Source organism: Candidozyma auris, chromosome 1, assembly GCF_003013715.1.
Source record: "Candidozyma auris chromosome 1, complete sequence".
In the NCBI taxonomy this organism is placed as follows: domain Eukaryota; kingdom Fungi; phylum Ascomycota; class Pichiomycetes; order Serinales; family Metschnikowiaceae; genus Candidozyma; species Candidozyma auris.
Genome location: NC_072812.1, coordinates 320,651 through 344,075, shown reverse-complemented (window position 1 = coordinate 344,075; position 23,425 = coordinate 320,651). Strand labels below are relative to the sequence as shown.

Below are 23,425 nucleotides of genomic sequence, written 5' to 3'. Positions count from 1 at the left end.
CACCCACTTTATATATTGCAAGGCTTTCAATCTCTCGCCATCCATGCATGTGTGTAGTCCTAAAGCGGTATTCCGTGAGATCAAGAATTCTGTAAATAGGCTCCTCCGCTGATCGAGAATTTCTTGATTTGAAGGCTACAAATGAACGGCACACCAAAATAAATTTCTCTCCTCTGATTGATAATTCATCGCTTCTAGGCCCTGATGTTCGGATCAATTGTAGAAGAATATCTACATGGTTATCAGATTTCGCAGCCACTGACAGTAGCAGCATCTCGTGGACGATACTTACCAGACTTTTCATCGCTCCAAATTCTACAGCTAGTTTGTAAAAGAGCAACGCAACTTCCCTGAGAAATGAATCAACTAGACTTTATAAATCTGAACCTGGAATCGAACTAGGATCAAGGGTCTCGAATTGCGGTTGTGCGATACGTTGTGCAGAGGCCGTATCACAATAAGTGTATGGGTTTGCGCTTTGAATCAGCAGAGTTAGAACAAATAATCAAAATTTACAAGTTTTTTGCTGCAATCTGAATTTGCTAAAAGCCAATTTTCTTCCTCTCCCGAAGGCCAAGTTTGCAATTGAAGGCCCTGGGTAGGGAATGAATCGTGCACGACTCGCACTCCTCTGTGATTGCATTACAGGTTGATTTCTCAAACGTAAGCTACACACCATCTGCCATGTCAAACCCTTATGCCTACGTTGCTGATGAGTATCCTCAGCAACAAAACTTACAACATCCGCAGCCTCAACATGCTCCGTTCTCTCCTCAACAACAGCATCAACAGCCCCTTCATTCGACGAATCCGCAATATCAGCAGTTTGCTGGACAACTGCAATTCTCAAATCAACAACAGTTTGGAATTCAACAGCAGTTCGTGAACCAGCAGCAGTTTGGCAATCAGCAGCAATTGGGAAACCAGCAGCAGTTTATGGGTGGACAAGGTAGTCAGTTCCAGCCACACCAACAAACTCCAGGCGCCAATGCCGGGCCCTACTCGGGCTTCTTTTCGGACCCAGCTGCATCCATGGCAGCCCAATTTGCAAAAACAAGTCTTGGTCAATCCAATAATTACATTCAGCAGAACTTTGGCAACTATATCCCTGTTGCTGGTGACTTAAAGTTCTACTTCAATGTGAGTAACTCCTACGTGCTCAACAAAATCATCCTCATACTATTTCCTTACCGCCAAAAGAACTGGGCTCGCATACCACAAGCTGAGCCAACGCCAACCGCTAGCGCTGGGAGCACCTATGCTCCACCCTCTGAGGATATCAACGCGCCAGACTTATACATTCCATTAATGTCTTTTATTACCTATATATTGCTTTGGTCATCGTTCCTGGGTTTGAAAGGTGAATTCCACCCGGAACTTTTTGGCTACTTGGCTTCTCAGACTTTGGCTTGCTCCTTCATCGACATCTTAGTTTTCAGAGTCGGTCTATACCTTTTGAACTGCTCTACTCAAAGTTCCATTTGGGACCTCGTCAGTTTTAGCGGCTACAAATACGTTGCAATTACCGTGCTCTTATGCTGGAAGAACGTTGTGGGAGGTTCATGGCTACTTTATTACTCAGTTTTGTTTTATGTTGTCGTTAGCTTGGCCTTGTTTTTGATGAGATCGTTGAAATTCTTGGTATTGCCAGTTGGTGTTGCTGACATCTCAACTCCGCATGAGCCACAAAGGAGAGTCAGACTTCAGTTTTTGTTCTTCTACGCTGCGGTTGTTCAATCCTTGATCATTCTATTCATGTCCCGTTAGGTGCCTTATATAACAGGTCACATGACTATCGTGTGCGTTGACTGAGGTTCCTTGCCTTGTCCGTTTTAGTCGCACCTGTATTTGTGAATCGCGTCTTACAACGCGTGTGTAGATGTAGCCATCGCAATGCATATTGTTCCATACTAGCAGTCATCTTTCTCCACCACTCTTTCCAAATAGAATTTGCATTTCTCAACCTCAATGTCAAGACCTTCCACATTTAGGGGGTCTACCTCGGCGAGGTTTGTGAAGAATACCAAACAGCCGAAGAAAATCACCCAGGGGTACAAGCTATCAAAAGATCAGCTTGTGCCTGAGAAAGCTAATCCTTTGCTAAATGACGCCATTCAAAAAAGAGAGATTGTTGAACAAATCGACAATATGGACAAACTCATGGGTTTCGAGCGGTTCGAGCACGGTGACCACGATGGTGCCAAACCCAGGAAGGGCTGGCTCATAAACATGCATGCAACCATAGTTCCAACAGAAGACTACTTGGCCGGATACTCAGGTGTTGATTATTACTTCCTAGATGCCGAAGGTGGTTCATTTAAAGCCACCATTCAGTATGACCCATATTTTTTCTTATTGGTCGTGCCTGGAAAAGAGGCCGTGGTTGAAGAAGCTTTGAAGAAATTGTTGGAACAGTTCAACATGAATTCTGTCAGCAGAGAACTCAAAGAGGACCTTAAGCTACCCAACCATTTGGTTGGCCTACAACGCTCTGTGCTCAGACTCGTGTTTCACAACACAAGCGACTTACATGGTGCACGAAGAACTCTTACTCCATTCATCAAAGAAAACCAGAGAACAGGCGAACGCAGAGACGTGTTCCAAACGCTCAATTTTTATAATTCGGACAACATTGACCTGAGGGGCTATCAAACAAAAAAAGAAATAAGCAGAAGTGAAAGCGTCGCTGATCCAATGTCGTACATTGATGACATTCGTGAGTACGACGTTCCATACCATGTGCGTGTTTCCATAGATAAAGCCATCCGTTGTGGTAAATGGTACAATGTCTTTGCTAAACATGGCATCGTTAATCTTGAAGAAGACAAGGAGCGCATTGCATTTGCGGATCCCGTTGTTATGGCTTTCGATATCGAGACAACAAAAGCTCCCTTGAAGTTTCCAGATTCAAAAGTCGATCAGATCATGATGATATCGTATATGATAGATGGCGAAGGTTTCTTAATCACAAACCGTGAAATTATATCTCAAAACATCGAGGATTTTGAGTACACCCCAAAACCAGAATACCCAGGTGAGTTCACAATTTTTAATGAGCCTGATGAGAAGCATGTACTTCTACGTTTTTATGAACATATACGTGATTCTCGCCCCACTGTCATTGCCACATACAACGGTGACTTTTTCGACTGGCCATTTGTGGAAAGCAGATCAAACTTTCATGGCCTCAACATGTTTGACGAAATCGGCTTTGCTAAGGATAATGATGACGAGTATAAGTCAAAATACTGTGTCCACATGGACTGCTATCGCTGGGTGAAGCGTGATTCATATTTGCCACAAGGGTCTCAAGGTTTGAAAGCAGTCACCACTGCAAAATTGGGATACAATCCAACGGAATTGGACCCTGAATTAATGACACCATACGCTCGCGACAAACCACAACTTCTTTCGGAGTACTCTGTTTCCGATGCCGTGGCCACCTATTACCTCTACTTCAAATACGTTCATCCGTTCACCTTCTCCTTGAGTACTATAATTCCTTTGAACCCTGATGAGGTTTTGAGGAAGGGTACGGGCACTCTTTGTGAAATGCTTTTGATGGTGCAGGCATACGAGAAGAACATTCTACTTCCAAACAAATACACAGATCCTATTGAGAGATTTTATGAGGGTCACCTTCTCGAGTCGGAGACCTACGTTGGCGGCCATGTGGAATCTCTTGAAGCAGGTGTGTTCAGAAGTGATATTGCCACAGATTTCAGGATCGAGCCGACTGCCATTGATGAGCTACTAAGTGATTTGCACAACTCGATGAAGTTCTTTGTTGAAGTTGAGAATGGCAAGTCCTTAGATGACATTGAGAACTTTGATGAGGTTTACACCCATATCAAAAGTCAACTTGAGGACTTGAAAAATAATCCCGTTAGAAAAGAAAATCCTCTTATTTATCATGTTGATGTTGCATCCATGTACCCGAACATTATGACCTCGAATAGATTGCAGCCGGACTCCATCAAAACTGAGGAAGATTGTGCAGCTTGCGACTTTAACAGACCAGGCAAGACATGCGATAGAAGACTACCTTGGGCATGGAGAGGGGAGTTCTTTCCTGCGGAGCTAAATGAATATGGAATGATTAAACGTGCTCTACAAAATGAACTGTTTCCTCCAGCGAAACCTTGGCTCCCAAATAGGACCTTTGATGAACTTCCATACTCCGAACAAGCGTCCTTAATCAAGAAGAGATTGAGTGACTATTCCAGAAAAGTTTACAATAGAATCAAGCAAACGAAAACAGTCACAAGAGAAGCTATCGTATGTCAGCGTGAGAATCCTTTTTACGTAAACACTGTCCGCGATTTCAGAGATCGTCGTTATGAATTCAAGACCCTTGCTAAGGTCTGGAAAGGCAAAACAAGTCAGTGCAAGGACACAATTTCAAAGGACGAAGCAAAAAAAATGGTGGTACTCTATGACTCTCTTCAGCTTGCTCACAAAGTTATTCTCAATTCTTTCTACGGGTACGTTATGAGAAAAGGTTCAAGGTGGTACTCGATGGAGATGGCCGGTATCACATGTCTTACTGGAGCTACTATTATTCAGATGGCGAGGTCTTTGGTCGAAAGAATTGGGAGGCCCTTGGAATTGGACACAGATGGTATTTGGTGTATTTTGCCCAAATCTTTCCCTGAGAATTTCAATTTAAAATGCAAGGATGGAAAAAAACTATTCCTCGAATATCCTTGCTCCATGTTGAACTACTTGGTTCATCAGCGCTTTACAAATCACCAGTATCAAGAGTTAGTCGATAAGAACACTTTCAAATATGCGACAAGATCAGAAAACTCGATTTTTTTCGAAGTGGACGGCCCCTACAAAGCTATGGTTCTCCCTACCTCCAAGGAAGAAGGAAAAGGTTTAAAGAAGAGGTACGCCGTCTTCAATAAAGACGGCTCACTTGCAGAATTGAAGGGGTTCGAGTTGAAACGAAGGGGAGAGCTTCAACTTATCAAGAACTTTCAATCTGATATATTTAAACTATTCTTGGAGGGCACCAATCTTGAAAGTTGCTACGAGGCGGTTGCGACAGTCGCCAACAATTGGTTGGATGTACTAGATACGAAAGGTGGAATGCTCGAGGAGGAAGATTTGATAGAGCTTATTTGCGAAAATCGAAGTATGAGCAAAGCAGTATCCGAATACGAGGGACAAAAGTCAACTTCGATCACAACAGCTCGACGTTTAGGTGAGTTCTTGGGTTCTGAGATGGTTAAGGATGCCGGCCTCGCTTGTAAGTATATCATCAGCGCGAAGCCATATGGTAGCCCCGTCACGGAAAGGGCTATCCCTGTGTCAATATTTTCCTACGAAAAAAAGGAAGAATTCCTAAAGAAATGGTTGAATGATAAAGAACTCAAGGATTGTGACCCAAGATCCATCATAGATTGGGACTATTACAAAGAGAGACTTGCCTCTGTTGTACAGAAAATCATCACGATTCCGGCAGCTTTGCAAGGTATTGAAAATCCAGTTCCAAGAATCCCACATCCGGACTGGTTGCAAAAGCGCCTCAACATTTTGAATGATAAAAAGAAACAAAGTAATATTGCTAATTTCTTCGGCGTACTGGACCTCAAAAAGCAGAAAGAGAAAGCGATTAAAGATTTGGAGGACTTTGGAGAGATAGATGAGTGTGATGTTCGATCCAAAGTTGGCAAGGTGGCCATCAGAAAAAGAAAGCATGCTCGTGCGATTCAAATGCAGCAAGCAGAGGAAGAAGAGCGTAACAATTCTATATTAAACGGACCATGTCCATCAATGACTGAAGATTACGTTGGTTTTTTGAGGTACCAAAAAGCCAAATGGGCCGTGCAAATAAAGAATAGAGAGCGCCGGAAAAAGCTTTTTGGAGAAAGTTCTGATTCATCTCACCGTGCGTCAGTTGGTAACATGATCAGACGGAGGGCTGAGAACTTAGCAGGATCTGATTGGGAGATCCTCGAATATAAGCCAGATCCTGCCAATCCAGGTGCTCTAAGAGTTTACGTCGTGGCTGGCGGAAAAGTACAGTCTTTTATGTTCCATATTCCCAAAAGACTTTACGTCTCATTCAAGACTGCTCTTCCAGACAAACTCACTGTTCCTCACGTTAACATTGAAAAGTCTAATGCAATTGCGCCGAACGGTCATGATACTAAGAACCTTTACAAGCTCACAATGTCTGAAACCACCTACAACGATGAGATGAGCAAAGTCGACAGTTTGCTTCATGATACAAAAGTGTTGGGCATTTATGAATCTGAAATAGACTCGATGGATAGAGCCATTATTGAAATGGGAAACACCGTACGTTTCGATGATACCAAGGTTGGCGCCTTAGGTAAATGTTTGAAAAATGGTTTCAGCTCAAAAGATTTGATAAATGTCGAGAAGGACAATTACTTGAAGAGGTTTAACATAGAAATTGTCTACTTGTTGCATATCATGACCAACAGCTACGAATTCTTCGCTGTTTTCAACTCATGGGACGAGAATGTTACTATTCTGATATTGAAGCCATCAAGTGGAGCTCAAGAGTTGAGTGTGAATCTCGAAAAAATATACAAGGAGGTTTATCAGGTGAAGAGGGACAAAGTCTCCAAGCTTTACAACATTCTCGACTATAAGCCTGAAATGAAGTTCGAGACGAGTTACTTCAATACGCTGTCTTCGCTTTACAAAAGGCTCAATAAGACATTGCGGGGGTTTCAAGAAAGCAGGAGCAATAAAGCTTTGCTCACAATCCAATCTCCATACTGTGAGAAGGTCCTCGAATTGCTAGATCTGGGCATTGACTTCCCAACAGTCAAGATGCAAGTTAGTGAGGTCTCTCTTCCCGCTCTTAGTTGGCAGTCTTTGATAGCCAAGAGAATAATGAATCAGTTTCTCCTGGTAGCGTCGTGGCTCAAAAATATGATCGCATTAGCTACTTACGGGAAAGTGCCTCTTTGCAATTTGCAAGTTGAAAAGATGGGTTACTTGATCGATATTGAATTTGCTAGGCGCCTCAATGAAAATAATATTATTCTATGGTGGTCGAAAAATCCTTACCCAGACCATGGTGGATTCGAAAACGACAAAGTGGGGGATATTACAAATTATGACTTTGTTCCCATCAACAATCCAGAGATTTACGAGACCGCATCCTTGGAAATCGAAATTGGCACATTGACTATTAATTCTATATTGACAAGCTCTTTAATTAACGAAGCTGAGGGTACTGACCTCTACGACGTCTCACTTATTGGACCTGAGTACAATGGATCTACCATGGCGCAGGATGCATTTTGTCCTGCTGCTTTGAACATCCTCAAATCCATGGTCAAGGGCTGGTGGGATGATGCTGTGGGAAGCAATGTCAATGCAGATGCTATGATGAGTATCTTAGTATCTTGGGTGCATCTGTCAGATTCTAAACTCTACGATTTCAGCTTGCACAATCACATAAACAACCTTACTTCAAAAGCATTATTACAGCTTGTGGGTGAGCTTAAACGTATGAACGTAAACGTGGTTTTTGCATCTCGCTATAAGATAATTGTCCAGACAACAAAAATATCCGTTGAAAATTCATATGCTTTTGGTCAATACTTGGTGAATGCTACGAGATCCAAACCGTTGTTCAACTTCCTCGATCTAAGAATTGCTCGATACTGGGACGTCTTGATTTGGTTGGATGAGTATAACTATGCTGGTCGTTGTTGTACAAGGATCACGAACGACGAAGTCCAGACTTTGCATCCGAAAAGTAAATGGCATATTAAGAAATTTTTACCGGTCATCTTTCAGAATGATTTTGAGGATTGGGTGTTTATCTTTTTGGACGCAATCGTTAAGCATAAAAGCGAGAACTTGCTAGGAGGAACCCAGAAGGGAACGCAACGAATCACTCAATTGGCTCACGTTCTCCGGGGACAATACCAGCAAGATACGGCATCTGAAGAATTTGAAGAAGATGAGAATAGCTTCACTTCCAGTGAGGTTATGGAGGCATTGAGAAAACCACTCCTAAGAAGAATCGAGAAGCTCTATCGTCGTCAAAATGAATCAATCCTCAACCCTGATATGAAGAAGGACTACGAATTTCCGACGCATCCAGGATCACATCTTGAAATGAAAAATCCAGTCCTTGAGTTGGTTAAGTTCTTATGTGCCGTGTTTGCATTGTCCAATAAGCGGAACACGGAGGTACGAATGCTTAGGAAGGACCTCCTTTCTGCAATTGAAGTGAAAGAATTTTGCCCCGAAAGTCTTTTCGTAAATCCAAGTGCATCAATGAAGATCTCAACCATTATTTGTGACTACTGCAATTATTCGAGTGATATTGACTTCTGCAGAGATGAAGAGAAGGACATTTGGACATGTCCAAACTGTCGCAAATTTTACAACAAGGTATTTTTGGAAGAGGAGTTAATCAAGCAGCTTAACATATTGCTCTTCAAATACATGACGCAAGACTACGAATGCAATAAGTGCCATTCTATCAGGAGTGACAACATGAGTGAGTACTGCAAGTGCTCTGGCAGATGGACCGAGACCGTCAAGTTTGCACAGATCAAAAATCGTCTCAAAGTTTTCAGCAATGTGTCTGCTCATTTTGGTTTCAAGATGCTACGGTCGTTGACTGAAGAAATTGCATAAATGATAAACGAAAGAATCAATTAATTTGCATTGTATTCACATCGTAGGTACTCTCGTGCGCGCATCAGATGGTGGTGATCCTCACACTTCCTGATGTCCTAAAACTCAACTGAAGCTAATGCTTCCACAAGTAATTGGCCGAGATAGTGAGGTGCAGCTTCTACGAGCTTTTATCACTGGTGATGCCCGCACTTCCTCCCCCAATGTTATAATAAAAGGGTTTAAATCTTCCGGAAAGACGCATGTTGTTCGCAAGTACTTGGACCTGTTATCTGTGAACACCTCTTATGTCAATTGCGACGAGTGCCTCACACATAAGCTTCTCCTTCAGCGATGCCTAAAAACCATCAAGAATGATAGTGGCATCGATTTAAACAATTATCAGCAGAGATATATGTACAAGGGTCTAGAAGCTGCCAGAATATCAGTCTTATGCGAGAACTTTGCCTACTTCCTCATGCTGTTGGAGCAATTTTTCAATGAAACGGGCTACAGTGAGTCTCACGTATTGGTGCTTGATAGGTTTGATGAGTGTTGCGATCCTACGGACGAATTATTCGCCTCATTTCTTAAACTTCAAGAGCACTCCAGTATCAGAAACTTAAGCATGGTATACATTGTCTCGCACGATGATCCCAAGGTTATTCTGACGTTTTCTGTACCCAGGGTATACTTTCGAACATATGAACGGGAAGAAGTGGTTCGAATTGTTCAGTGTAAGCAGCTTTTCAAGCTCGCTAATGTCTCTGAGGATGCAAACAGCCAATTCTGGAACACATTTGCCAAGCTTGTTGTTGATCTATATTATGACTTCACTGGTTCGGACGTAGTCTCATTGTTGAACTTATGTGAAAAGCTTTGGCCTCAATTTGCTGAGCAGGTAGAAAGTGGAAGGTGTCAACCACTGGATATTGTGAGAATTTACCGAGACTTGAAAAATCTGCTTCTAAACGACAACATCATTACTAACAGTTTGGTCGACGGTTACAGATCCGATGAAGCTGCAACCTCTGAAGATGTCTCTGCAGTTGCAGATCTCCCTTATCATTCTAAGTTTATACTCATTGCGGCATACTTGGCATCATATGTGGAGCAGAAGTATGACCTACAACAATTCTCACGTATCAAGCTGATTAAGAAACGACAAAGAGCCCCGAAAGAAAAATCCATCACAAAGAGCCAAATAGACTCGAGATTACTCTCTGCTGGGCATTTTGACCTCGAAAGACTAAAGGCTATTCTTTCCGTTATCTATAGAAACGAGTCAAAAACTCTCAATCACGATAGTCAAGAGTTCATCAATTTATATCAGGACATGAGTGAGCGAGAATTGGCAAGGAAGGATAAGGAATTTGCAACCTTTACTTTGAATCCGTCAGTTGATGTGAACACCCAGTTGTCCACGCTCAACACATTGGGTTTAATTGACCGAACTTATGCTCTGGACATTTTGAGCTCCAAAACGCGTTGGAAATGTACAACTAGTTGGAATGTCATAGCGGATGTTTGTCGGGAAATTCAATTTCCTATACACAATTATCTAGTCGAGAGGTGATGCTTGTGTCTCGAAATCCTCGGCTGTTATCTTCCTGAAGTCAGATTCACCCTTTTTGCGTATCATTACATCATCATTAAAGTAGTTGACCTTCCAGTAGTTCATCTCATACGATGAATAAGGTCCGTTGACCTGGTCGTCACCCTTCCAGCGGAACTCCCAGATCTTGGGACCATAGTCAATGACATTCACCGTTTCATCGTCCTCGATCTCAGCATCATCGAAAGTCCTCTTTTGCCCTCTGTCAAACTTATAATCGGAGCCAGTCTCTTGTCTATATATTCGCATCAAGTCTTCTCGACTCAAATCAAATAGCTTCGCAAATCCTTTGTCGTTCATTAGTTCGTCGCATGCGCCAGTTATCTCGTATACCTGTTGCTTTCGAAGTTTTTCGTCTAAATGTTTCAAGAGATTTTTACTCTTGCGCCCCTTCTTTTGCGGAGCTAGTCTCGATAGAGCCTCCAAAGGTGTCTCTGAGGGCTCCAATGCCGTTATCAAATCGGTAAGTAGCTCTTTTGTGCATCTAGTTGGCCTAATCTTTGTTTGGGCTTGGTTTTTTGCCTGAGCTAACCTGGCTTTCTCTATATCAGCTGCATTCACGTCAATAAGCCATGCTTCTTCCTTTTGCAGGTCATCCTTTTGTCTAACAACGTTCATATTCTTATCGAACTCAAATTTCTCGGCCTCTTCTCGAAGATCGAAGGCCTCTATCGTTACTTCTTGTTTCGGCCTTTCCGTGTCATTTTTAAGTACCTCGATATTGCCATAATATATTTGCTGTCTTCTTTGCTCTTCAGCGTCCACGAGATTGAATTTCTCGTCGTTACTCTCGATTAACTTCTCTTCATCGTATTTACCAATACCCTGTTCTCTCTCGAACTCGTCCATGTCGAACTTCTTCCTAGACTTGGTTTCCGAAATCAGATCGTCGTCTCCACTAGCAAACATATCATCGTCGTCAGTGTCATGAGTCTCATCATTAGGATCATTTTTATCGTCATCCTTCGGAGAGTCATCTCCCTCCTTCTCCGAGTCGCTATCATCGATCTCAGCCTCCGAATCCGAATTGAACCCAAGGAGTACTTCAGATTTACCCTTTTTCAGCCCATAATATTCTATGCCGCTTTCGTCATCGCTTGACATTAGTACTCTGACTGGTGATTGGAGTGTGGACTGGTAGCCTGAGAAGGGTTCGCATCGCACTTTTCTGAAGATCGAAGTAGGTACCCCATAAAATGGCCGACATTACACTAGATGATGTCCTCGATCTCGAGAATGAATTTTATAAGGAGGGCTTTACAGAGGGTCAGGAGAAGTCTGTGAGAGACAATTTTCTTGAGGGCAAAGCGTATGGCCTACAAACAGGGTTTCAACGGTTTCTTGTACTTGGCTACATTCAAGGGCTCGTCGAGAGTTGGGAGCAATACCAATCGAAGGCAGTCCAGGGTCACCTCAGCCAGCTTAAGGACATCATCAAGGACATCCCATTGACGAATGGAGACAAGGAGGTCGCAAAATACGAGCTTGCAATAGGGAAGGCTAGAAATAAGGTAAGGGTACTAGCGAGCATTACTAAGTCATCAGAGAAGATTGCTAAGCTAGACAATTTGATAAAAGAGGTGGGTGGTGCATTACAAGTGTCTGAAAATGTCGATGAGATGTGGTAACCGATAAGCCTTTGTTGCAATCTATAACATAAAAATTAAAATGAAAAATCAAAATCTAGGGGTTTATCTATCCCTTCAAGCTGATAAGTAAGGATGCCACCAAGGGGACAGTCATTAACGCCAATGATTAGCTCCTCTCCTTGCCCTGAATCCGCCGGACACATATTAAGGCCAATGCATTTCCCAATGAAATCGATGGACTGAACTCTTGATTGAAGATCCCCGTAGTCTTTTTTCAAATCCGAAAATTGAATAATTCCAACGTGGTCCAAACTCTCAGCCCATACTATGTGAGTTCCATTATAACTGAATTTGCAGTTTCTGACCGGTCCACCTAAGAACTCATCCAGAACTGAAGACGCCTGGGAGCCAAGAGAGCTGCTCCAACAGTATAAATTCTCTTGTGGGTTTCTTCGATCCCAAAGTCTCACGGTTCCATCTTGATTACCTGTAAGTAGGAGATTCTCATCTAGAGGGGACCAGTCACATCCAAATCCGTAATCCTTATGCCCGGAAAATACAATGCATGGGTTGAAGTCCTTACCAAGGATTCTTCGGTCCATAATATACGCTTTCGAATCATCTCCTATTATAAAAAATTGATTCTTGTTCGTGGGACTATTCGCCAGACAATTCACCGCTAGCGGTATCTTGGAACTCGATTTTTTGATATTTCGAGCAAGGTCAATAACCCGTATCGTCTTGTCGTTGGATGATATGAGAAGCTCTCTGTCGTCCTTGCTGATGCTTATGTGATTTGTTATACCATCGGCGGAGCCAGTGAGCGTATACTCCCCTAATAGTTTTGTATCATGGGGGTCGGAAATGTCCAGCAAAATGTAACCGCCCTCGAACGTGCCATTTACCAAAAATTTGTTTGAGCTGGCACAAGATGATATTCGACTATTAGCGCTAAGCGGTAGTTGTCTGGAGTCTACCAAACAGTCTAGTTTCATGGCTCGCGACGAGAGATCATCGTCATCTGGCATGAGTCGATTTATTTTGAAAAAACTGTGAAAGCTTTCGGGGCTATTATGCGAAATAGCGTTATCCAGAGAGACAGTATGGAGGTTTCCATCATGGTAGTAAGAAGAAGGATAGAATATGCCATTCAGAAGGTTTTCGCCACATGTAACTAAATTTCGTAGTTGGAAGTGGGTAATGTGATTCTTTAACTTACCGTAAAAGGTTTGAAACTTGAAGAACTCCGTCCTTGTGTGGAACGATAGTAGGTTGACGTTCTATATTGTTAGTTGATTGCTTAAAAGATCAGGACTTTCGATACTTACTTCGATGGCATCTTGCCTTGAGCTGGGCATATTGCGAAACCACAGGTTGCGGCCGACTCTCGACCTTTCGGTGTAGAACTTTCTTCGGAGACTTGGGGGCATCCAAACCCCCTGGACATTCATATACCCCCATAAATCATTGAAGGTAAAGCTCAACTCGTTTTCCCTCTCCTTGAGGGAGTTGAGAATGCTAAGAATATCAGCTTTCGTTAGTGTAGACTTATCGTCGTAAAGTAAATTATAGAGAAAAGTCAAGGATTCCAGCAGATTAAGTTCATATTCATGGGAAGTGTTGGTCGCCGTCAGAAAGTCCTCATATATTGCATCACTCTCCCCAAGCCCTTCGGAGGTCATGGATATTTGCTCTTGAGATAGCTCAACAGTCATAGTGGTGATTAGCAGAAGGTCCTGAGTTTTGTGGTGTTAACAAAAAGGTTTCTAGTATAGTAAAATTCTTATCAGATTATCTTGAAGTGTTTTCCAAAAGACAGACAGGGTGCCGCTTATTTTCTTAGTTGTTCCAAAAATGCAGCCGGTGAACCTTCTTTTAAGACCTTTAGTAAAAGTCTTGAAATGAAGGAGGTGGTCTGAGCTATGGCCTTTGAAGTTTTGTTTTTTTTACGGATTGTTGTCGAAGATATAACTAGTTAGAACTCACTACTCTTCATTTCGCAGCTACACACCATGTCGCTACTGGGGGAGACATTTTTGACGCACATCTGCTACCAAATTTATGGGCAAATTAGGACGCTTGTAAGTAAACTTATCTAGATTTCAAGTCTCTAAAACTATACAGTGTCTGTAAAATCTCTTCTACCCCCCATCTATTTTAGGGATAAGCTTTAATCATTCACGTTACTGTCTGGCAATTGTCCTTCCGAGTGACTTACGCTTCAAAGGCGGTCAAAAACCCCTTTTTCCTGAGCTCTTCAACATTGTACTCCCACGTTCTCTCAATATTATCCTTTGTGGTAGCCACGCTTGTAGGTTTTGCAATGACACCTCCAGTTTCTAAGTAAGCACCGTTCTCATTCTCGAGCTCAGGGTCGAATGCGACCCTAAGAGTGGCCAAGCTGCCCTCTTCAAGGCCTACGCCTGCAACTCTACCAACAACATTCAAACTTCCCTTGTAAAAGCCACCAATTACTGGCAAGTTCTTCCAGTGGTTGTAAAGCTCTGTTCCAATGATCACCCCTGGGTGGACCGCGAAGGACAATATGTTAGGGTAAAGCTCTGCCAATTTTTTGGCAAAGTGGATCTCAGCGACCTTGGCGATACCATAACGCACCCAAGTGTACATGAAGTTGGGCGTACAGTTGACCTTGTTTGTTGGATCAAAATACTTGTAAGATGCTCTGTGGCCAATTGACAGTAGCATGATCACCCTTGGGGTACCATTCGTCACTGCAGCTTTAAGATTGGGTAAAAGTTCCAACGTGAACAAAAATGGTGCCACAAAGTTAACTTGGTATTGAATTTCGTACCCGTCCTTGGTCTCCTCATAAGGCACACCCATTAAGCCGGCATTGTTGATGAGAAGATCCAATTTCTCCTCTTTCTTTGCGAAGTTCTTAGCGCACGCAGCCACAGTACTCAAATCAAGACAGTCGAAGTAGATATAGGTCAAGGAGCCCAAGTGTCTTTCTTCTTGTTCCTCCTTGGAGTAAGCATCAATACGCTTGTTTGCTTCCTTCTTAATATCTTCAATGGCCTTCAAGACTTTGCTCTCGGTTCTTCCTGCGATATACACGATGTAGCCGTGGAGGTAGAGATGCAACACAGTGTACCAGCCAATACCTGAATTTCCGCCAGTTACGATTGCAACACGGCGATCTACCTTTGGGTTAAAGTATTTACCTTTGGAAGGATCATAAAATTTGGAGCGTGAAGGCATAACGAAGCTATGGTGGCGAGGAAGAGAGGTTAATGGGTCCTGCAACAAGCCGCATGTGAACTATTTGTATGTCCTAGATGAGTTATCCACAACGCTCGCCTAACATTTTAAACTCCGAATAACTCCTATTGAGAATGTACATAATCTTATCTTAGCAAACGTTAGTGGCTTCGATGGCTCAATCTTTGGGAGCCTTTGCCAAAAAGTCTATAAGATGGAAAAGAATCTCTTCGGTCTCCTTGGGGCTTGCAATCCATACCGTGCAAGCGCTAAGTCTGGCTTTGTAGTCATTGGCTCCAACAGATGCGAATTGGTCTCCAATGTGCAAAGACTCACTCTTGGAGATTGGTGGCTTACCTGAATCCTTGCAGAGGTAGTGTTGCAAAGCTTCCACGCCCAAGGACTTGTCGCCAATGTCCACCCAAACGTCTGCACCACCGTTGAAAGCACACACTCTTAAGTCACCTCCAGATACGTCCGTCACTATTGAGGTGAAGTGGTGGCTCTCGTCCTTAGCTTTGGGCAACGAGGAAGTAGCATAAAGCATATCGTGCAATCTCGACAGCAATGACAAGACAATCTCTTCCAAGATTTCACGCAGAATCCTGAATCCGTTAGTGGGTATGATTCCTAAAGATCTCTCCTTTCGAATAATCGTGGTCTTCTCATCTTGATCCAAACAAAATTTCTTCTGTAGGTGCACCAAATGATCGTATGATGCATCCATGATATTGTGGATCTTGTTCACGTCCCAGTCTCTCATAAGTGGCAAGTACCACTGTTCAGCCTCAATGAATCTAAGCCCACGAATCTCACAATCGTATCTGAATAAATAGTTCGACTCACCTCCCATCACCAAAAAGTTGCTTTTTTGCTGATTCGTAAGCTGATCTGTCGTTCCCAATACCTCAATGAGTCCAGGAAGCCTTTTGTGATACTCTTTGGCACCTGCCTCTCCAGGGTAACCCGCAGCAGTGACAACGGCGACGTAAATGTCATTGGCCAAGAGCTCAACAAGACAATCGACCAAGGGAGATTCTTTGTAAAGGTTTTTGCCGTCATCGTAAAGGGTGACGTCTCCATCGAAAGTAATAAGCTTCAACCTGGAGTTAGGGTCCGCATGGGATGTGAGAGCGAGCACTTGAGCAGTATTCAAAATCGCCCTCACATCATTAAATGATGGAGACACAAGCCTCCTTCTGGAAATATGCTTCTTTTTATCCTCAATCTCAAAAGCATCTTTCAATGGTAATCTTGTGAAGAACTTGCCTACTGAGGGCACCAATTCCCTAAGTCTAGAGCGAGAGACATTGTTAGAGCCGTCGTCAATGAAGCTATCCAAATAACGTGTGCTATCGATCAATTTTTCCACATCCATAAATACCTCTATGTATCTCTCCAGGCATGTCTTTGCAAGTGTCTGTTCGTGCATTTCGAGAAAGTGGTCAGCCTCTTTCTCGTGTTCATTGGTGATTGAGTAGATCTCTTCGTAGTTCTCCAAATCTGCGTGTAGCACAAATGGAACAGCCAAAAGTGACTTGATCCACTCGATGAATTCATCACGCTTGTGCTTCTTTAACGCATACTCAACTCTGTACCTCGAAGTCATACTCAAATCTAAGGTTGGTTCGGAGTTGAATGTTGAGGCTATAATCAGTGCGCCCTGCAGATTCAACGTGGTGGCTGCGAAATGGACCTCACCTTGTTTCATGACCTACTATTGATAGATCGAAGCTTATCATTCAGTGGTGTCGGTTGGGAAATCTAGATGCGACGTTTCTTGTCCAGCCACTAGATGACTTCCATTGCCCTTCATCATTTCTTTCCATATACTTGAGTCCTAACCGCAAGTTCCCCGTTTGTCTACATCACTAGATAGCCTTCCAATTATTCGTGTTCCATTCTTATAATACAGTATTGATCTAAGCAATCAAACCTTGTTGAGCTCTTCTTCTGTCACGCTCCTCAGTAATAGACAACTTGATACCCTTACCCTTTGGCAAAGAGATGTGTGGCTTGCCAGCCTCCTCACCAATGACGAAGACGTTAGTCAATCTGGTGACGAAAGTGTTCTCCAAAGCATCCTTGATGTGGACAACGTCGAAACCACCCTCGTGCTTCTCTCTGTGGGTAATAACACCAACTCTACCCATGTTCTTACCACCAGTAACCATAACCAATCTACCAGTGTCAAACTTGATGAACTCGCTGATCTTACCGGTAGCCAAGTCAATCTTGACGGTGTCGTTGGCTCTAATCAATGGGTCTGGGTATCTGATGGTTCTACCGTCGTGGGTGACAACGTATGGGATACCTCTCTTACCCAAAGCAATCTTCTTGACCTTGGCAAGCTTGTAGGAAGCCTCTTCAGAGGTGATTCTGTGGACAGTGAATCTGCCCTTGACATCGTACACCAATCTGAAGTTCTCGTTGGTAGCCTCCAAGGTGATTACGTCCATGAAGCCAGCTGGGTAAGTGGAGTCGGTTCTGACCTTACCGTCGACCTTGACATGCTCTTGCATCAAGATAGCCTTGACTTCCCTGCCGTTCAAAGCATATTTCAACCTGTTTCTCAAGAACACAATCAATGGCAAACATTCTCTCAACTTGTGGGGACCGGCAGAGGCTCTTGGTGCGTAGGTACCGGACAACTTGTCCAACATCCAGTGGGATGGAGCCGCCAATCTTTTAAGGTGCTTCTTTCTTTTACAAGTTAGTAATAGTTAAATACTACGAAAGACAGATGCAATCGGAAGCGTGGGACACAAAAATTGGGAGGCCGTAGCTGTGCCATGTACGTCAAAGAACAGAAAATTGAGCAAAGGTCGGCCTCAAACACAACATAAATTGACATGACTTTGGCACAGCACACCAATAGGTGGTCGCCACAGCAACCGATTATCAAGACAAGGCTCCCATCCTGGCCAGTCCATAAATGGAATGGCTGGAGACCGGCTGATAGTTTCCAAAAAAATGAAAACAGGCGGTATTATACGGGTTCCAACTTCAAAAAAAAGCTGTACTTCCTTTGATTTTGTCTTTTCATCTGCCCTTCGTTAAAAGGGTGGATTTGACATACGGGCCTCTTGCCATATTTGATAATCGATACTGTTTAAATGGAAAGGAAGAGTTTAAAAAATTTTCGGAGCGATCTCTCAGTGGATGCGCGACACTTTCCTAGGCCGGGTAATACTGTAAGAAATAGGTCACGTGTGCGAAATGAGGGCTCCGGTAACAAGAGGGGACCTTCAAGATGTGGAGAAGCTTGACCGATTGATAACTACTTAGAGGGGAACTCTGAAAAAAAAAAAGCCATGTATTTCCGTATGTAATTTGATGTGGAGAATTTCAGGGATAGTGACTGGCCGGGGCACGTAGAACAGAAACACAGCAGCTCAAAAAAGGATTGCATGGTATTGGTAGATTGAATAGATGTGAGGGAATGGCCGAGTAGAAAATGAAGTCAGCAGTAGCATGCTTCGGACGGCTCTCGCGTGAGATCATCCACAATGACATTGCTCAACAACGTTGATGTGCAATAGACATTCCTTAAGATTGTAGCGGTCAAATGCAACGAGGGCAGTAACCAATTTAAATCACGGTGTTCTTTGGCTCTTCAAATTTGTGTGTGTTGAGAGCGCTCCCGCCATTGCCCGTAGGCATGTTTGTCTCCATATCTCTGCGGTTTTCTTCTCTGTTGTGCTGGTCAAGTGCCAATCTCTCAGCACGAGACATGTCAGTGACCTTTTCAACCTCTGCGCCCGTCATCACCTTGATCCAGTCGATCTTCAAGCTGTAAGGTCCATACTGCTTGTCCAACAAACCAATGCCTACAGTCTTCACTTCAGACTTGTTGAGCTCAGAACCGTCCTGAATTATGCCCCAATTGGTCATGACAAAGTCGTTCAATGGAATCACAACAGTCTCCCAGTCGCCAGGGTGGTGCAAGAAGAGCCTGTGCTGGAACAAGTCAGTCACCAAAGGAGTGTTGGCCTGAATATTCACCAAGTATTTCCTCCGGTCTCCCTTGACACGCAACACCAACGAGCTGAACTGGGACCAGTCCCAGTACGAGTCACCGGAAAACCATGACTCCTTCTGGTCCTTTGTGCGGAACATGGCATAGCCAGACCTTGTGATTTCCGGGTTGTTTTTTGGCAAATCTAAGTTCAAGTACCCATGAAAGTGTCCAGCACCTTCTTGTGGGTCAATGTCAAAGTTGACGGTGGAAGAGCCACCCATCTCCTGGTCGCATCGAGTGATGACCTTTTCCAACAGCTCTTGTGGGTGCTTGCGGAAATTCAACACCGTTTCGACGGTTTTCACGTTTTCAGCCGATTTGGCAAGGAGGCCCTTGAGGGAGGAGTTCAAGCCCAAAGTTCTCAATGACATGGTTTTGAGGAAAATCACACTGATGCGGGTACTGGGGACGTCGCAGGCGCTTTATATACGGGAGGCGGTTGAGGGTGATGCTTAGGGAGGAAACGAGACGGTGGGTCACGTGGCCACGCTAGCGTAACGAAACCCGCAAAGCGAGGAAGCATCAGAGGGAAGTAAGCAAGCGTAGGCCGCGTGCAAAAAAGAAAAGAGTAAAGATGGATGGTCGATCCAAAAAAAATTGATTGCTCTGTCAATGACATACTTTAGCTAAGGAACAAGAAAAGAAATCGACTGTGGTTTGCGGACATGTCGAGTTGTTGGTTTTTTTTTTCGTTGGGTTTTCTCATTCCTTACCTCTCTAGTTCCTTCCATCATTGTGGGGAGCGCGAACAAAAGGGCTGCGACTCTTCCCACACAGATATATTGATACCGTCTGACCGCATATTCACCCATTCACACCACCACTCACCCCACTAGATAACAATGTACGGATGTCTTACAATGCGTGTTAACTGTGAGGTGATTGGCTATTTGCAGGCAAAAATGAGGTTGTTACTTGCGTTGAGGAGGAATCCTTGTTCGTTGCTTCTTTTGTGTCGGGGCCTCGGAGTAGCCCCTACAAAGCAGTGCGAAAGGCCCCCTTTTACTCACTTTTTCCCCACAAAAAGTGAGCGCTGCTGCCTCACTATCTCTACTTCTTCCTTTTTTGTCCCTGACACATCGTATGATTCCATGTGAAATAGTGCAGAATCCTACGACGAGGAAAAGAAAGTCACGGTATTTTGGGCAACACATGCAAATAGATTTTGTTGTCTCTCCTTCTTCCTCTCCTTCTTATCAAATTTTTCAGGCTTTGGATATGTGGAGGTGGCCGCCGCAGATACCATGGATGGACTCCAGCGATAACGCACCCGCTACCTTCTGTGCAATGCACCCAGATCAGAGGGGATGGTCTGCCACTCCTGCCGATGATTGCTCACTTTAGGCGGGGCCTCCTATCTACGTCACAATGTGGGCTCTAAATCATATGGTTGTCTATCTGTCCATTCTATAGTAATCAATTGTGGGGACTCGATCAGTGCACTGGCCAGTACCCAGGGAACAAGAAGTGCATTTTCTCTAACAATTCCTTCTTCACACCGTGGGGGCTGGTGCTTACAGCGAACTTCATGGTACCTTCCAAATCTTTCCCCAAACCGGCAGCGCCGGTGCGCAATTCCTCAGAGATCACATCCACCAATTTGGCTGCAATCTTCGTTGCATTGGCACTGTTGGCCTTCAAGTTGCCCACAACCGTTTCCACGGTGACAGGCTCCTCGCTCTCGTTCCATGAGTCGTAGTCAGTGGACATACAGATCATCTGGTAGGCGATTTCTGCCTCACGTGCCAATTTTGCCTCTGGCAATACCGACATGTTGATCACCGAGCCGCCCCAGGTGCGGTAGAGCTTTGACTCTGCCCGTGTACTGAATTGAGGACCCTCCATGCAGATCACCGTCAAGTCTTCTCCTTTGTTTGTGTGCTGCTTGCTGTGCAAAATCGGCGTTGCATCTGTGTCGAACCCTTCCAAGAACCCTGTAGAAGGAATTGCGTCCACGACAATCTTGTTGAGCTTCAAGTCGAAAGGCTCGCCAAACATGGCGTGTGCAACAAAGCCCCTTTCGAAAAAGGTTGATGGTCTGATTCCCTTTGTTCTATCAATTACCTGAGTGGGCACAACAAAATCTCTGGGCTTGATTTCCTGTTGCAAAGACCCTACAGCGGAGAAGGCCACAATGGCCTTCACGCCAATCTTCTTCAAAGCAGCAATGTTGGCACGAGAAGGCACATCAGAAGGCAACAAATCGTGGTGGGAGCCGTGACGAGCCAAAAACGCTACGTGATCGCCTTTCTCTGTCTGCGAGATGGTGATAGGAGCAGATGGGAACCCCCACGGCGTCGAGACAGTAAGTCTAGCAACCGGCTTTAGATTAGGCAAATCGTAGAGACCAGTACCTCCAATGATAGCCAAGGGCACAGGCTTATCAAACGTATGAGGCAATGCTTTCAAGTCGACCTTTTCTCTGTGGACAGACATGAGTAGCTTGGAGAGGTTGTTGCGGAGGTGCAATTTAACCATCGACTTTCGCCGGGGAGCGGTATTTTTTCGCTACTCCAACGGCGGGCGTACTGTGTAGGCGCACTGTGGCTGTCAACGTGGGACCCATGAGAAAGTTGACATCCCTGCTGTTAGTGGATGCGAAAATGATGTGATTTCATGAAATGCCGTTCAAATTACTGAAATTGACAGAAAAATGGGTGAACCTAGAGTGCTGTGGGCATTCAGTGAATCTTTGTTTGAGGCACAGACTTACAGACACAAGAGATACAGGACCATATCTAGAAACAAGGATGCAAGAGACTCCTCACAAGATTATCTTTTACACGATACAATAATTTTTTTGTATCCACAAGTTGAATAATTAAACACTAAGGTGAAGTCAATGACATTATTTTCGTATTTCATGTCGCCCAGTGACATACCCGTGAAGCACACTACGATGAGCCGAAAAGCATTTTATTGCTGTTCAGATGCAGCTTCACCGATATATTCCGAATGTTGATATAGTTGAGTCTCGTACCTCCTTCCATGTAATGGATAAAAATTTAAAGTCTTGGTAAATCTAATAATGATGTCGTGAGTAGTAACTTGGGCTAAATCTTTCGTAGATGTTCGCGAGTTTTGCCAAAAAGTTGGTTAGGTAAAATACCTATGATATACCAAAAATCAAACATCTGAGTAGACGCTGGAAGAAGTAGATAATGAAATTCTGAAGGACAATCACCTTTCTCGAGTAATTATCCACCTCTTACACTCTTTGACGGTTTGGGGTTGGTGAACAGGTTTCATTCTTGCACGTGACAAAATGTCGCCTCTATAGAGAGAAAAACTAATGACTACAGGCAATACCTGTCGAAAGAAGTGAGTCAGTGATCATGTCTAATCGTCTAACTTCACGTACATTTGCTTGTATTGCAGGGCAAGCTTTAAGAAGGCAGGCCCTGCTTAAGCCCTCAGTCGGTCTGTTAAGATTTCAGTCTAAAAAATCAGATGGCGAAGGTGGTGAGGAACTATCGACTCCCAAGAAGCCTATATCATTTGCACAGCGTGGTAACACCGAGGTACTTCGTGCCCTGAAAGCGGATTCCGAAAGCAAGGAAAAGGAAAAACAGACAAGTCAGCTGTCTTCCAGCAAGTATATGCCAGTTGATAAGCTTCCCAAACCGCCTAAGGACATTCTCGATTTGCCCTTGGACCACTTCTACGCCAAAGTATACATGAGAGATCTTCCTGTCAGACCACAAATAGATTCAGGCAAGTTTCTGTACAAGTTCGAGGTGCCCTCGAGGTTTGTACGTCATAAGCATCACGAGTTTCCTGCTCTAGAAAACGAGAAGTCTAAGGATATCAACGAAGAAAAGCAACAACACAGCGCATTTGAACCGGCAAATAATATCCTTGAGTTCAAGGTTGATTACAACACTAACTCATTGATACGCGTTCCTGAGCACCCTTTGAAGGAATCAATAACAGGAATGTTCGTATCGAATCCACTCATGCATAATCTTGATAACGATTTCCTTTGGGACATGTACCCACAAGGCAAATCTTACGGTAATGCTCCCTTCGGAGGTGACGCATCCTTCGATGGTTTCAAAAATTGGGAGAACAAGGAGAACGACAAAGTCAAGCAGAAAGAGTTACAGTTCGAATCTAAAGTCAAAGAGGTCAACGAGTTCAGAGAAACCCTCAACGAATCCAAGTCCTTCTACAGAAAACAAACTGCCTCAATGTCGACAGACGTTCAAAATGAAAATCTGACAAATAAAGCAGGTGGCAGACGTAAGTTGGACCGGGGACTTCTCAAGCAATACCGCAAGTATAAAAAGGAGGGCTTGTTTAAAAAGAGATTCAATAATGATGGCAACAAAAACGGTAACTTTTAACGACAAAATG

General features: G+C 43.8%; 11 protein-coding genes across 11 annotated transcripts; 4 read left to right on the top strand and 7 right to left on the bottom strand. All coding sequences in view use genetic code 12, as the record gives it.

Moving 5' to 3' along the window:
- Positions 1 to 684: 684 nt before the first annotated feature.
- Positions 685 to 1,767, top strand: CJI96_0000158 (protein transporter YIF1; the record flags this gene model as incomplete). Its single annotated transcript, XM_029034379.2, has 1 exon — positions 685 to 1,767. The coding sequence occupies one exon, from the start codon at positions 685 to 687 to the stop codon at positions 1,765 to 1,767; it is 1,083 nt and encodes a 360-aa protein (XP_028889621.2).
- A 201-nt stretch (positions 1,768 to 1,968) lies between these two features.
- POL2 (DNA polymerase epsilon catalytic subunit) lies at positions 1,969 to 8,643 on the top strand (the record flags this gene model as incomplete). Its single annotated transcript, XM_029034378.2, has 1 exon — positions 1,969 to 8,643. One exon carries the CDS (start codon positions 1,969 to 1,971, stop codon positions 8,641 to 8,643), a length of 6,675 nt encoding a protein of 2,224 aa, XP_028889620.2.
- Positions 8,644 to 10,183: 1,540 nt separating this feature from the next.
- CJI96_0000156 (U5 snRNP complex subunit LIN1) lies at positions 10,184 to 11,341 on the bottom strand (the record flags this gene model as incomplete). The annotated part of the gene is made up of 1 exon (XM_029034376.2): positions 10,184 to 11,341. One exon carries the CDS (start codon positions 11,339 to 11,341, stop codon positions 10,184 to 10,186), a length of 1,158 nt encoding a protein of 385 aa, XP_028889618.2.
- A 92-nt stretch (positions 11,342 to 11,433) lies between these two features.
- Positions 11,434 to 11,865, top strand: CJI96_0000155 (ribosome biosynthesis protein LTO1; the record flags this gene model as incomplete). Its single annotated transcript, XM_029034375.1, has 1 exon — positions 11,434 to 11,865. The coding sequence occupies one exon, from the start codon at positions 11,434 to 11,436 to the stop codon at positions 11,863 to 11,865; it is 432 nt and encodes a 143-aa protein (XP_028889617.1).
- Positions 11,866 to 11,900: 35 nt separating this feature from the next.
- Positions 11,901 to 13,541, bottom strand: CJI96_0000154 (uncharacterized protein; the record flags this gene model as incomplete). Its single annotated transcript, XM_029034374.2, has 2 exons — positions 11,901 to 13,106; positions 13,155 to 13,541. 2 exons carry the CDS (start codon positions 13,539 to 13,541, stop codon positions 11,901 to 11,903), a joined length of 1,593 nt encoding a protein of 530 aa, XP_028889616.2.
- Positions 13,542 to 14,040: 499 nt separating this feature from the next.
- CJI96_0000153 (uncharacterized protein) lies at positions 14,041 to 15,048 on the bottom strand (the record flags this gene model as incomplete). Its single annotated transcript, XM_029034373.2, has 1 exon — positions 14,041 to 15,048. One exon carries the CDS (start codon positions 15,046 to 15,048, stop codon positions 14,041 to 14,043), a length of 1,008 nt encoding a protein of 335 aa, XP_028889615.2.
- A 178-nt stretch (positions 15,049 to 15,226) lies between these two features.
- Positions 15,227 to 16,657, bottom strand: ISN1 (IMP 5'-nucleotidase; the record flags this gene model as incomplete). Its single annotated transcript, XM_029034372.2, has 1 exon — positions 15,227 to 16,657. The coding sequence occupies one exon, from the start codon at positions 16,655 to 16,657 to the stop codon at positions 15,227 to 15,229; it is 1,431 nt and encodes a 476-aa protein (XP_028889614.2).
- A 313-nt stretch (positions 16,658 to 16,970) lies between these two features.
- On the bottom strand, positions 16,971 to 18,141 carry RPS42 (40S ribosomal protein eS4; the record flags this gene model as incomplete). Its single annotated transcript, XM_029034371.2, has 2 exons — positions 16,971 to 17,751; positions 18,128 to 18,141. The coding sequence occupies 2 exons, from the start codon at positions 18,139 to 18,141 to the stop codon at positions 16,971 to 16,973; spliced, it is 795 nt and encodes a 264-aa protein (XP_028889613.1).
- Positions 18,142 to 18,639: 498 nt separating this feature from the next.
- Positions 18,640 to 19,440, bottom strand: CJI96_0000150 (uncharacterized protein; the record flags this gene model as incomplete). Its single annotated transcript, XM_029034370.2, has 1 exon — positions 18,640 to 19,440. The coding sequence occupies one exon, from the start codon at positions 19,438 to 19,440 to the stop codon at positions 18,640 to 18,642; it is 801 nt and encodes a 266-aa protein (XP_028889612.2).
- Positions 19,441 to 20,503: 1,063 nt separating this feature from the next.
- Positions 20,504 to 21,505, bottom strand: MEU1 (S-methyl-5-thioadenosine phosphorylase; the record flags this gene model as incomplete). Its single annotated transcript, XM_029034369.1, has 1 exon — positions 20,504 to 21,505. One exon carries the CDS (start codon positions 21,503 to 21,505, stop codon positions 20,504 to 20,506), a length of 1,002 nt encoding a protein of 333 aa, XP_028889611.1.
- An 899-nt stretch (positions 21,506 to 22,404) lies between these two features.
- Positions 22,405 to 23,415, top strand: CJI96_0000148 (uncharacterized protein; the record flags this gene model as incomplete). Its single annotated transcript, XM_029034368.1, has 1 exon — positions 22,405 to 23,415. The coding sequence occupies one exon, from the start codon at positions 22,405 to 22,407 to the stop codon at positions 23,413 to 23,415; it is 1,011 nt and encodes a 336-aa protein (XP_028889610.1).
- Between the last annotated feature and the right edge of the window lie 10 nt (positions 23,416 to 23,425).